At 40.9% G+C, this 13,964-nt stretch overlaps 1 protein-coding gene across 7 annotated transcripts in view; it reads left to right on the forward strand.

The window, feature by feature from the left end:
• ARMC2 (armadillo repeat containing 2) overlaps nt 1-13,964 on the forward strand; it is a 222,192-nt gene that overhangs the window by 70,291 nt on the left and 137,937 nt on the right. For all 7 annotated transcript variants that reach the window (XR_006654184.3, XR_011650561.1, XR_006654182.3 and 4 more), the window contains one exon: nt 822-921. Coding sequence is in view for 1 of the 7 variants with exons in the window: in XM_024551788.3 (XP_024407556.2) it covers nt 822-921 (100 nt within the window). In the remaining 6 variants the exon portion in view is untranslated. The remainder of the gene's footprint in view (nt 1-821; nt 922-13,964) is intronic.

Consider the following 13,964-nt stretch of genomic DNA (forward strand, 5'->3'; position numbering starts at 1 on the left):
TAAAGACTGCTTTAGCTACATCCTACAAATTTTGATTGGCAGCATTTTGTGGTTTTTGTAGTAGTATATCTAAGTGCTTTTTTGTTTTTAAGGTATTTTTAAAAATTGATTTCTAATTTAATGTCATTGACCAGATAATGTGATCTACGAGATACCAGTTCTCTGAATGTTTACTGAGACTTGTTAGTGGCCTGGTACATGGTCACATCTTTCAAATATTAATATTTTACCTATTAATTTATCAACTAATGAGAAATTTATGAATATCTTCTAATTTGGTGTAAGTTTGCCTTACTAGTTTTGTTTAGTTTCATGCTTGCTGGATTGCTTTAGAAGTTTTGAAGCTATTTTCAAGGCTTTTTGCCTTAAGGTCTATTTTGCCAGATATTTGTTTGCCAGACAAATACCAGGGGTAGTATATTCCCCTAGAAGCTTTGCTGCTGATGGGGTCCAGGGGATTCACTTATTGGTATCCAACCAGATTTTGTGTAGATTTCTTGGCTTGCGTGTTCTGAATCATGTGGGTTTTGTAGATTACATAAATTTACACTGTATACATGTGCTGCCGGCTTCAGGTTTCTGTTTTTCAAAGTCCTTTTTTACTCCCCCACCCCATGCCCTGACAGTCTACAGCGGACAGCAGACCTCCCTGAGGCTTCTCTGCACTGGTATGTGGGGTATTTCTAGACTCCTTTTCATGCACTGTCCAATGCCTTGAAGGTCCGCATTTAAAGTAAAACAATGTGTATTTGAATTTTAACTTGAATAATAAACTAGAAAAACAAAGTTTATTTTTATTTTTCCATTTGGCATTTCTGCAGCAAACTTACTACTTACCACGACTGCTGTGTTGCCTTGGCCAACTGCTCCAGATGTTATGCCTTGTTTTTGAACCTGATAAACAAATACCAGAAGAAGCAGGTCAGTTCTTCACGCATTTGATTTTCAGGGGAAGGAGTCGTTTGAGGCTGAAAAGGCCTTATGTCTCTGTGGTAGGGGGATTCCTGATTAGGGAGCGGGTGGGTGGGCCACCACAGTGTTGTTCTTCCCAGTGATCTGTAGACCTCCTCGGGAGAACCACTTTGGGGTGAGGTGGGGGGTGCCCTGGTTACTTCCAGACCACACCTAAAGCCTTCTCAGTCAGAAGGGTGGGGCAGGGCCTGGCCATCCGCACTTAAAAAAGCAAAGACTGTCGGGACTTCCAATGCAAACCGGTTTGGGACACCTCTACACTTGGTGTGCCCTAGAGATTCTTCTAGCACTGAAATTCTCGAGTTCTTTGACCTTTTATTTAGAAAATAAAATTTCTAGGTAAGTATTTAAAGGATACAAATTGGTTACAATGGATTGGGCAAAAACCTCTATAGTCGTTTTTTTTAAAAAAGGGAAGAACTCACAAAGACTGCCCCTTAATACAACTATAATACTTAGTAAAATATAAATTTTTATTATAAGTTTTTAAATAGTCATTAAATGCAGTCTAATTTTATTTACCTTTATAAATGATTACAGTGACATCAACTCTTTAGAGGAGATATTTTATAGACAAAGATTATATATATACATTTCAAATGTGGTAAATTTTCAAAATCACATAGTAAGTTTCATCAGTTGACAAATAAGTTCTGTATATACTAAGAATATTTGTTTGTCATTGTTATATTAACAATATCAAAGCCACCTCAAAACATAATCCCTATTCGCCACAAATAGCATTGAGCTTATTGGTGCCCAGCCAAGTACTTCTGCTGAGAATGACAAAATTTGTCAGATTTTCCATTATTAATAGCTGGTTTTTAAAAGGTTACAGGTCTCTTTTTGGTTATATAGATGACAGAGAAAATTCTATGTCCTTATTATATCATTGCTCCATTTTAAAGATAAAACCTTGCATAACAGCTTAAGTTTTTATTTAATTGTTAAACACTGATTTTTAAATATGCACTTGAGTTTCTGATATTGAGTATTTGGCTTACAAAGACTTTCCTTTATGCATTTTACTTTTTCTCTAAATTACATACTTTGAAAGATTTTAAGGTATAAGAATTTCCATCTCAAGAAATGAATTTTGATTAACCTACCTTACAGTATTCATAATCTGCTGTTGATGTAAGCATGTATTAAGCCTTTACTAATTTAGATTTTATTATAATATGTTATCAGAACTGAAATCTTTGGACAAGTGAACTAACCCCATGAAAAACTTAGGCACTCCCACTGGTTTTCTTTTTTAAGGAAACAATTAAAATGGTAGAAAAGATAGTTTACTATGGCATTAAAAGAATTCTTTTAGATTATATAGAAATAATTTAGTTGTGGATTTTATTTTGTAATTTTATTTTATGGGTTTACTTCATGGATTTTCTGTGCAATTTTATTTTAGCATTACTATTCTTTTTTGCTCTGGCATTTTGATTGTGCATGACTTAATGACTGTAACTGGAGGGGACCTCTTTGCTCTGCACTGGAGCTTTCAAGTGTGGATGAAAGAAAACACTTGTTTTTAACAGTTTGATTTCAAGTTGTCATAACCTATAACTTTTTTAAAGAAAACCCATCAGTTGAGTACTGACAAATAGCCTTATGGCATCCCTAGCAGATGCTGTTTGTTTCTCTGCTTGTAGCTTAGGTGATAGCCGTGTCTAATAAACAGACACAAATGCTGGTTACTTGCCAAGGCAAGACATGTGAGATGTCAGTGTGGTGAAGGTATGCTTTTTCTGGTTCCAGAGGCTAAATGACTTCAAATCTAATTGGCATACATTTTTACCATACTTCTCATTGAACTACTTTTCACCTTAGTTGTCTATTGCAGGTAACTATTGGTCCAATAGTCATCTGCAAGGAAAGATTGGTGTTAAATAACCATATTTTCTCTATTGATTTATATTACAATTTTGTGTTTCTATTGAAATTATTTTGGTCCAAAGAATAAAGTGCACCTTGCAAACTATATATAGTAATATGCTGTTTATTCAGAACCATCAAGAGAATGCATAATGTATCCCCTTAATCAGCAAACTTATTTCAATCATTGTGGTGAAAATCATATTCAACCATATTATAAATATATTACAAAATATATTAAAAATTATTTAGCCTTGTCTTGATGTTCTAGAGGCTCATTGTCCACACTGGGAGAATGGGTCTATTGATGAGGTTCTTTAAATGTTTTTGTCTCCTTTTTGTATACTTCTCTCTTCCCTTTCTGATGGTTGTTACCTCTGCCTTTGGTAATGGTTACCTGCCTTTGGCAATTATGTCTTTGCTTGCAATTAGTAGGGAAATGTCATAACCAAATTTGTTGAAAGTAGCACCTAAAAAGTCTAAAATAAAATTGAATATGAGTAGGCCCTTAGTGAGAAGGGCCTAAGGGACTCATATGAAATTTCTCTTGTCACTTCTCATCCTCAAAAGCCAGTTTATATGGTAAGATGCACCTCTCCTGTCCCCTTCTCTGTGAAACCTTTCAAGATCAGGGCAATTCCTCCCTTATCAGGACATGATTTTAAAGACTTTAGTGTAACTAGTACACCTAGCTAGCATGCCCTGCGTGAGGGATCTGAGCAGTACGTCTGCGATCTGCAGTCCTGGCCAGGTGGCTCAGTGGGTTGGAGCGTCGTCCTGTGCACCAGAAGGTTGCAGGTTCTGTCCCTGGGCAGGCTACTGATCTGGGAGGCAACTGATCACGTTTTCCTCTCACATGGATGTCTCTCTCTCCCTTCCTCTCTCTCTCTCTCTCTCAAAAAAAAAAAAAAATCAATAAATATATCTTCAGGTGAGGATTTAAAAAATAAGAAAAGAAAAGAAATAGTATCCAAAACTTAGAAATAGGCTGTGGTGTGGGAGGCTGCGTGTCCCTACAGAGTCAAGCTGGGGCACTGTTTGATGGGCAGGGCTTAATTCTCCAGGAGAATGCATCTGCGTTTAAACTTGCTGTTTACGCTTGATTGGAACCCAGACTCTACGAAGTTACACACTAGTTTGTAGATTTCTCTCTGGTAGACAAGATAACCTCAAAAGTTATGATTTTATTGCTCGTGGGCCAAAAATTTTCCACCTTTTACATCTCATGGCACACATAAACTAATTACTAAAATTCTATGACACACACACAAATATATATTTTTTGCTAATCTGACAAAAAATAGGTATAATTTTGATTCATTCACACTGGACAGCTATTGTTGTATTGGCTATTGCCATTTTTTAATTTGACAGTCTAGGGAAAAAGAGGTCAGTGCCCCTGACTAAGTAGTCAGGTGTATTATATGTTTTAAAAATTCTTGCAGACCACCAGTTGAAAATCACTGCTGTAGGCTATCAGTCAGGTGTGTATCTAATCTAGTAATCTTAGCTCAACGTTCTTGTTAATGCTGGTAAACACCCAGTTCTCTGACTGTTCTTGGAACCAACTTTATCATTGTATTGGATTCTTCATTAATGAGATAAATAATTTTTAAAATATGTTAATTTTATATTTGTATGAGGATTATGTTGTTGACTTTCCTAAAATTACTGTCTTTTACATATATTAAAGAAAGAATAAAATGTTACCATTTTAAACCATCTTTGATTTTTTTAGTAAGAGAAATAGATACATAGTTTATATTTTCCTCAAAACCAAACTGTTTTAGAAGAGCAGGGAAATTGTTCAGACTACAAGGAAGTTGTTATGTGTTTGAACTACTTCCTAAAATCATTAACCCAAAGCTCCTATAGGTCTTTATAAATACATACTTCTTTTGTGATTCCACAAATGGTTGTCACTCGTCTAGCTGCCTCATCCAGCCCTGGGGTTCCTCAAAGGCACAGCCCTGTCTTGAACCTGAGCTGATACTTGACATAGTAGCCTCATGATAAGTGTTTAAAAAATGAATTTTAAGTATGTGAAATGTTTTGAAGTCTGTAAAGTATTATGAAATATTTTTTTCTAGTACTCTAGTACTTCCATAAATATTTACTTTCTTCCTAGTTTGGAGGAGGAAAAAAAGAATTTTCTCCTACAATTTTCACATTGGTGGGCTGCCTTCCACAAGAGCAAAACAGAAGTAATTGATTTAAGATTCCGCCATTCCCCTTGGTCCTTTGTTTTTCTCTCTTTCCTGGAAAGAAAAGTTATTTCCAGAAATTCCACACCCTGATCTGATGTGAGTGCATTAATCTGCCATGGTTAAAAACTTTGTTACACCTGAGATTTACTTGAACAGTTGAGGCTTGGAACTGACCTTTGAAACATACATCAGCTCTCCAGAAACTTTTTAAATAGAATGATCACTTCCTATAACTATTTTTGTTCCAGCTTCAGGAAATGTTTCTGCAACACTAACCATGGGTTGTAGACAGACTTTAGAAGCTTTGTATTCTCTTCACATACACGGCGACCACCAAGTGATTAACAGTCAGAAAAAATCTTTCCGCCTTATCTATGTTCTGAGAAGTCAGTGTTGTCTCTGTTGTTAAAGCCTGAAAATCATGTTTGGAACCAGCAGAGATTTCATTTTTCTGAGACTCACTTTTCAATTAAATCATGTTTATAGCTAACTATATTTTCAAAGAACAGAAACAAAAATCGTAAAGAAAGAACGAAAGGAAAGAAGGAAGGAATGAAAAAAGAGAGAAAGAAACGCTCTCTAGTAATAAAGAAAATATCTTACACATACTGGGTGAGGAGTTTTGCAGGAAGCTGTGGCCAGCTGCTTCCACAGTCCACCAATTCGGATATCTTGCTTGGAACCAAGTAAGCACGTAAAATTTTTTCTCATTTTTTGACATTTTGCATATTTATCTTTTGTCAAGGTAAAGTCTGACTTCAGCATAAAGAATGGGTCTTTTTAATCAGTCTCTATGAGATTTTCACTTATTTTCTACACATCTATGTTGTGAGAATTATTTACAAGGATCATAGATTTAGGTTATTCTTATATAGTGGTATCATTTTAAAAACAGTATCTATTAAGATGATAAGATTTGTAATTCTTTCTTGATTTAAATCAGTGACTCATCATTGCAATCACCTGGGGAGCTTAAAGAATACAGGTTCTCAGGCCCCTCCCTGGAACATTGTGATTCAGGTCTGGGACGGGCCCCAAGAACCTATTTTTTGAGAGGCTCCTCAAGGGATTCAAATGAACAGCAGGTTTGGGAACCTATGGTATAAATTAATTAGTTCCTTAAAACAATTTTTTTCCAATATCAATAGTAGAGGGTTTTTCACAAAACCACAAGAGATTTTAAAGTGAGTAATCAAGTCAGCCACACAGGGTCGTCCTTCTCTACAGGCATGTGGTTGAAAGCGAATCTCACAAAGTAGGAACCAACTAAGCTATGCCAAGGATTGGTGTAAGTTTCCCCAGTAAGTGGTGACAACCACATGTCTTCTGCCTTTTGCACCAGCAGCAACTGGGGGGTGCTTTCTTAGCTAGAGAAAATGGGATGGTGCCGTAGACTCGTCTGTAAATTTTCTCCTCTGGACTTCTGTCAGAACAAGTAGTCCTGGGACCAAACCCACTGATAACGTTGATAACAGATTGATAGCCATCATAATGAGGAGGCTTCAGGCACAGGCCAGAGTGGACCACAAGGGAGTGGTGATGTCTTGCAGCCTTTCAAGGCTGGGCAGGTTCACTCGGGATTCAGGCAGATGGAAGAAAATTCGCAGAGCCATGGGAATGCTAAACATGCCTTTATTCATGGGTGGAGCAATCCACGCACACCACAAGCCGAGTGTTGCATAGCGGGAAGTCCCAACTCCCTTACATACTAAATGCACGCAAAGCCAGCAGGATGCCAAGATATTATATAACAAAGCGTGATTCTGCGCATGCGGGCCCAACCTCAAGGCTATGGAAATACTGCTTATCCACTCGGTGCGGGAGCCTGACTGACTCCATTTCCCCTACAGGAGAGCACAGGGCCTCGCCTTGGGTCTCTAAGAACTGCCTGCTGAAGGGAGAACTCATTAACCTCAACTTGGCCAGACCAGCCACGAGGTGTTCATTTGTTAAACAACCACCAACTTTTATTTTAAAATAATCACAAAATATTTCTGCAGATAACCTGCTTTGAGACAGCTTGGACTTTGTAAGTTTGCAAGAAGTAAATTTGAGGAACATTCGTTTATTTGAAATAAAACATGGTCAGGTTTGCATCCCGCTCTCTGCACAGTGGCGTGGGCCTGTCTGTATAGGACCGTCATGGGATGAGCCAGCGGTTTCTGGTTCTTCAACAGTCTCAGAGAAAAGGAATCCACTCCTCCCAGCTCTAACAAAGGGCTTCCTCAGGGAGCACGAGGGGAACATCTCTGGCTCATGTCTATGAGTTAATTTGTCCAAGATCCACAGTATGGCTGATAACTCCAGTTTCCATACACACAAAAAGTGAGATGGAAACACAACATTTCAGTTGGCTTCACACAGTTTGAAAACTAAACTTTAGCATGAAGTAAAATATCTATTAAAAATGCTGACCAAAATTCAGTTCAATGACACTTTTCATTTAAGAAATGTGCACATATTGTATACTTTGTGATGGGAACTGCATTTGTTACAAACCAAATGTGAAACAGATGGGCCTAGTAACGAAGGAATGAGCAGGGTGGATAGCAGCCTTGCAAAGCACAGCCTGCCTCAGGAGGTGCCTCTGACGTCAGCGTTGCTGCATTTAGCATCTCAGCAAAATACGTTTGGGTTTGGGTTTTGAAAGAACATAAAAGGATTTTTCCCATTTCTTCTGTAAATATCTACTGGGCAGGATATCTGGTAAAAGGCCTCAAATATGACTTTTAAGACTGGCAATATTTTGCAAAGGTCACTGTCAAAAAAAATTAATAACCTTTATCTATATTCTCATCATTTGTATGCATTGAATAACTGAATAACATCTCCACTATTAGGAATGGTCAATTTGGGGGAGGGGTGTTGAAATATAACTTCCAGATGCAGGACCATAATAGGAGCCTTCACAAACCCTGTTTGGGAACCACTGGACATGTCCTTGCTTGTACTGCTTTGAAAGTCATGCCTCTCTCATTCCATTCAGACTTCCTCTTAAGTGGCTGTCTCCAACCATGTGAACACCATCTGATCTGGAGGGCTTAGGCATCCGTGGCGTTGAAAATGAGACCTGGAATGTCTGGACAGAGTGGGCCGAATGCACACAAACATCTGCCATTTTTCTAGCCGTGCATCTCGAATGCAAGCACAGCCTTGAAGCTGTCCAGAGATAACATGACCTCTCTGTCCCCTCCATCCTCTTTGGGGCCAGCGAGGATTGGTTAGGGAGGCCCCTCCACCCCTAACCCTGGCGCCTTTATATGGCGACTTGGCTCCCAGTTCACCCTCTGCCTCCTGCCTGGCAGGAGTGTGCCCTGTGGCTCTCTTCCCAGCCCCTCTGCAGGCACATTCCCAGTGGGTGCCGAAAGCATTTGGCTGAGCTTGCTCTTTTTTTCAGTGCTGGCCTTGGTCTGCACCCCTGACTGGGTGGGCGGGCAGCACAATAAGCCCTCAGCTTGTTCATTCTTTCCAGCTCCTGCTGCTTTGCCCTTGTGGAACTGGCTCTTCCCCCACTCAGCACAGATCCCAAATGCCTGATTTATGTCTGCTGACTTAAAGAATGGAACACAGTGAAATTCTAGCGTTGCCTTGGTGCTTTGAGTGATAACCACATTCAGAAGCATATAGTGGATGCTCAGTAAATAATTGCCAATGGAATGGATAGAGGGATGGGGTCATCAAGCATAATCTCCGGTTTTTAAATGATTTTCTACTAGATTCTGGGTTTTGAGTCTCCAGTGTCTCAGATGCTTGTGTGTGGGTCAGCACCCCTGCAAACTGCTGACCCACTTTCAGTACCCTGGGGTTAATCAGCATCTTTACAGTAGTGCAGTCTGTCTTCCAGACTGGTAAGATGTGTCTGGTCTTCTAGCCTCCTGTAAGCTCAGTTTATATTGGGGTTCTGATTGAGGACGGGAGGTTGGGTAAACTTTATAAATTGCAAATCCTGATTCAGCTCTCAAATCCAGACTCTGCAAGAAGTTTTTAACCAAGTTTTATACAAGTTATGTTGATTAATTTAATGTTCTGGTTAAGAGAAGGTTCCAATTTTAAGCACATTTACAACCCCTTCAATTTCAACCCATTCTTGAAAGTCTTTCTAAAATGTTTTCCTTTACTTAGAAGTAGTTCTCTACTAAGTGAAGTCTGCTAAACATAGTTTATTCTTTTGGTGACAGCATAAGGTGGTTCCCTCCCCTTGGACAACAGTTTGCACACCAGTTATTTTAAGGTACAATAGGAAGGGTGTAGGAGTCAGGGAGGAATATGTTCACCGCGGCTGGCAGTGGGTGGGGAGTCATGTGAGGTAATGCAGAAGTGGTCGTGTGGGGCCAGACGGTGCATTAGATACTGGCTTTCACATTTAATAGGCGCTGGATGTTTTGAGCAAGGGGATTGTGTAAGAACTGGTTCAAGAAGTGGTGTTAATGTTGATTGCACAGGGAGGAGCCTGGCAAGGGTCTCTGATGAGAGTCTCTGGACAGATTAACCAGAGTGAGCATGGGAAGTGGGAGTTGGGAGAGATTTTGAGATGATAGAGCGGAGGGAACTTGGTGACTGGTTGGTGAGGGAGGAATCAAAGGTGTCCGGAGGGCTGAGTCTGGCAGATTTGGAAGGTGGGGGTCATTGGGAATGAGGAGATGGGCTGACCGGGTCAGTGAGCCTCTTGAAGCCTCAGTTTCCAGATCGTGGAGTAGGGGGAAACCCCTCTCATTGACTTTTGGCCAGTCTCTCATGTGGAAAGTGACATTTAACAACTCCTCCCACTGCTGCTGGGCCAGGGGTGTCCAGCCTTTTGGCATCTCCGGGACACACTGGAAGAAGAGGAGTTGTTTTGGGCCACACATTAAATACATTGCGACATGTAATCACAAAACAACTCATAATATTTTAAGTAAATTTAAAATTTTGAGTCGGGCTGCATTCATAGCCATCCTGAGCTGCATGCAGCCTGTGGGCCACGGGGTGGACTTCCCTAGACCATTCTGCCCAGCGGTGTCCTTGTTTTGTTCCAGTTAAAGTAACTTTACTTACAGTCATGAGGAGCTCATTCAGAGTGAGCAACATGCTTACCCATTATGGCACAACATATGTGAAACCAAAGAGAACATCCCACAGGCTATAAATGGAACTCACGGTTGAGGTCAGGCTTCTTAGGGTAGATGTACCTGTTAGGGCTCTGATTGGCCATTGCTGTTGCTAGGCCAATTACATTTAAAGCAAAATTAGAAAGTCAATATGAACTGGTTATACTAGACTGCCTTCTTTTTTTTTTAAGATTTTATTTATTTATTCTTAGAGAGAGGGGAAGGGAGGGAGAAAGAGAGGGAGAGAAACATCGATGGAGAAACATTGATTGGTTGCCTCCTGCACACACCCCAACCTGGGAGGGGGTAGGGGGAGGGACCGGGCCTGCAACCCAGGCATGTAGGCATGTGCCCTGACTGGGAATGGAACTGGTGACCTTTCTTTCTCTCTGCCAAGCAACGCCCAACCAGTGGAGCTACACTGGTCAGGGCTAGCCTGCCTTTAAAAGAAAAAAATTATCTCTCTTGATTCATCTTCATTTTGCTGTTCCTCAGCTGTGGTAGGAATATGCAACTTTGTGTTAAATTTAATAGAAAAGCTATAAAAGTGCAATGTTGATTTATATGTGGTTCTCAGATTTTGTCTAAGAATGAAGGAGAGAATCTGTACCTCAAAGGAGAATTGCATATTCAAAGAGTTTTCTGCTGTGGAATTAGTCTCTGCAAATCAGTCATTTTGGCCTTTGTCCAATTTTTCAAATCTTTAGAGGATTTTAATTAAATGATATTCTGTAGAGTTGAGATGAATTGTGGCTGTGCAACAATAAGTAACCTCTCCACAATACGGCTCCAGTGCACGTCTGTAGAGTGCAGAGACCACTGGCGGTGAGCTGAGGGGCCGTGCAGAGCCCCCTGCTCAGCCTCCGCTGTCGGGACTCCAGATGAGTCAAGACAAGCACTGGCTTGGGAATAAGGAAACACCACTTCTGCCAACCTCCTTGGAATTGCTCCTATTTTGGCCCAGTCTGTGTTCCCTTGATTCTTGGGGAATACATTTGAGAAGGGGGAGGGAGGAAGCAAACCTTAGCCAACCCTGAGAAAGAGGACAGAAACAGTGAGCAAAGCGTTGCTGGAAGTTTGTTGCTGCAGACGGCGCAATCTGCCGTCCCCATCCGTGGGTCTCGCGTGCCATCCTGCAGTTGGCATGCACGCTGCCAGGAGCCACCCCCTCCCTTTTCCCTCTGCAGGCAGGGAGAGCGGCTTTCTAGCAGTGTTAACTCTTCCTGCCTTAAAGCCTCCCCACGTCAGAGGTATTGATCTAGGCCACGTTAGGACTCGCAGAGATGTTAAAATGAAAGAATCTTAGCAGTAGGAGGGGGCTGAGAAAATTGTTCAAAGAAAAGCAGCACTTATCCTTCCTAGATTAGACCACATTTGTTTTTTGAAGAATGATGATCTCTAAGGAAATCTGCTGTTACCTAGAGCCAGGGTCTAAACGCTCCTGACACGTCAACAACGAGAGGTGGAGGTGGTACAGGGCCTCGGATGCCCACTGAATTAGACTGCCAGAAAAAACAAACACAGGGGAACTTTCTAAGTTGCAGAAATGTCTCAGCACTGTGCTGCCCACCCGGAGCTACTATAATGTGGAATGCCAGCTGTAATTTAATATATATATAGGGAGATATATTTATATATGTGTGTATATGTGTATATATATATGTGGATTAAAAATCGTCTAGCATTCTTCAAAAGATGGCAGAGACATTTTAGGAGGTATATTGATTAGTTCTGGTAGTGATTTAGTGAATAGAGTACAACTATTTACAATTCTTTAAGAAGTCATTTAAAATCACATGTAACATCTTTCCTGTCTCACTTAATGTGTTTTGTGGAAGTGGGAGAAGAGCACAATCCAGGGGACAGCGTGAAGTTCAAAAACGTTCAACTTAACTACTGTCAAGTGCACGAGGGAAGTTGCTCTCTGACTGCAGAGAGTGGGAACAGCTTTGTTCAGTTTAAAGAACTGGAAGTTACTGCTTTTAGTCAATTAGTTCATTTATATGTCAGTGCTTGGCACATCATAAGCCACCATGCGTTAGTTGCTACTACTACTAGTATTATTATAGTTTTCAGGGTAGAACTTTTTTAGAATCAGAAAATCATATATCTGATTGTCTTTAATCAGAAATCATATGTCACTGTTCATGCAAAAAGCTCCTATTCTTCAGCTTAGCAAATATAAAATGGAATTTTCCTTTGAGGAGCCTATTCTCAGAAATATCCCTGTGCTAGTTGGAAAACTGTCTGCTTTTCTGTTGGATGCGGCCAGGCTGGAGATGTGCTTTCCTTCCAGAGCCTAGGGAGGAGCCTCAGCCGTCCCGTTACTTGGAGCAATCACTGGTTTTACATGAAGTGAAATTCAGATATTATAATGCATTTGTATGTGCTTGTTTTAGAGTTGTGACCCACAGGCTTCAGCTTCTTTAGGGAACCCTCTAGTGATCAGGGACAGAAAAGGTGACCCGGGGGCCAGGAAGGGAACTGTCCCAGGGTATACTTTCCTCCTGCAAACCCTCCTCCCACCCCCACATATGTGCATTTCACATATTTTCAAAGTTGAACTCAAATCCATTTGTGGTAACTTTGCTGCCCCACCCCCACCCCTGCCACACACACACTCTTCACTGAGAATCCTCTTATCTAAACTCTTCTAGGACCACTGGGCCTGTCCCACCTAGTTGAATGCTACTAACAGTTTTTTGATAGTGCATGAAAAAGGTTCAGAACAATGCCTGAATCACTATTCACTACAATTTGTGCTTTATATGTTTTGCTTCAATCTCAAAATACATTATTTTTCCCATTTTCCCAATGAGTTCATCGAGGCACAGAAGAGCTAAGCAAAGTAACAAACATGAACCTGGACTGCCTGGCCCTCGAGCTGGGAGTCATAATCCCCTTTGGTGTGTAGCTTCTTTGACAGTCTTGTCTTCTCAAGTAGGTGAGAGGCTCTTCAGAGCGCTTTGTCTCAAACTTGCTTGTGTGTGTTGTCGAACAAAGAGTCTGGAAGCTTTGGTGAGGAATAAATAATGAAGATTTATTAAAAGGTCTTGGAGTTTGCAAACTGGGAACACAGCTAGGCAAAACCTGTGAGCGTTCCAAAGAAGAAGGAAAGTGCCCCAAGTAAAAAGTGTGTTCTTGAGAATAATCAGTCCTACATCCTGAGCCCTAGGGTTGGTCCAGGATGATCATCATCAGATAGTGATCGGTCTGGATGAGGGGTGCCATGGGGCCTAGAGGCATGAGTCTTTCAGGGCACATTTGAAGGTAATCTGGAGATTAGATACAGAATGTGTGTGTGTATACACACATATACACACGTACATATGTATATATATATATATATGTATTCATTCTTCAGACATACACATAGACACAGGACTGGAAAGTTTTTAGAAGTTTAAGTTCCCAGGCTGCTTAGAACAAGAATGAAGTCAACCTTCATGACGTTAATAATTTTATCATCTTAGATAAAGTGACTCCATTTTATTGTTCCATATATTCACTCTTTCCTCAGAATATATTCCCCCAAAGCCCCCACATTCAAGAATTCAGTAAGGACCAGCATCCAGTCCTCTCGGGGTGGGGGGTCCCTCAGTGGGGGGTCTCCCAACTGGACTGCTGCCACAGTTGGTTGCAAACTGAGCTGAGTGGGGTTCTTCCCAGTGAACTCTGTCCCCGACCAGCGGCGGTCCTCGCCACCGTGTCAGACTCGCAGACTCCGTCCTTTCCTGATGTTGGCAAATAGTTTCCAGCTGCACAAGCAGCAGCCCGTTGCTTTGCAGCCAGGGCCAGGAAAAACTCTGTTTTTCAAGAACAA

The sequence above is a fragment of the Desmodus rotundus genome, chromosome 11 (assembly GCF_022682495.2).
Source record: "Desmodus rotundus isolate HL8 chromosome 11, HLdesRot8A.1, whole genome shotgun sequence".
Classification (NCBI taxonomy): Eukaryota; Metazoa; Chordata; class Mammalia; order Chiroptera; family Phyllostomidae; genus Desmodus; species Desmodus rotundus.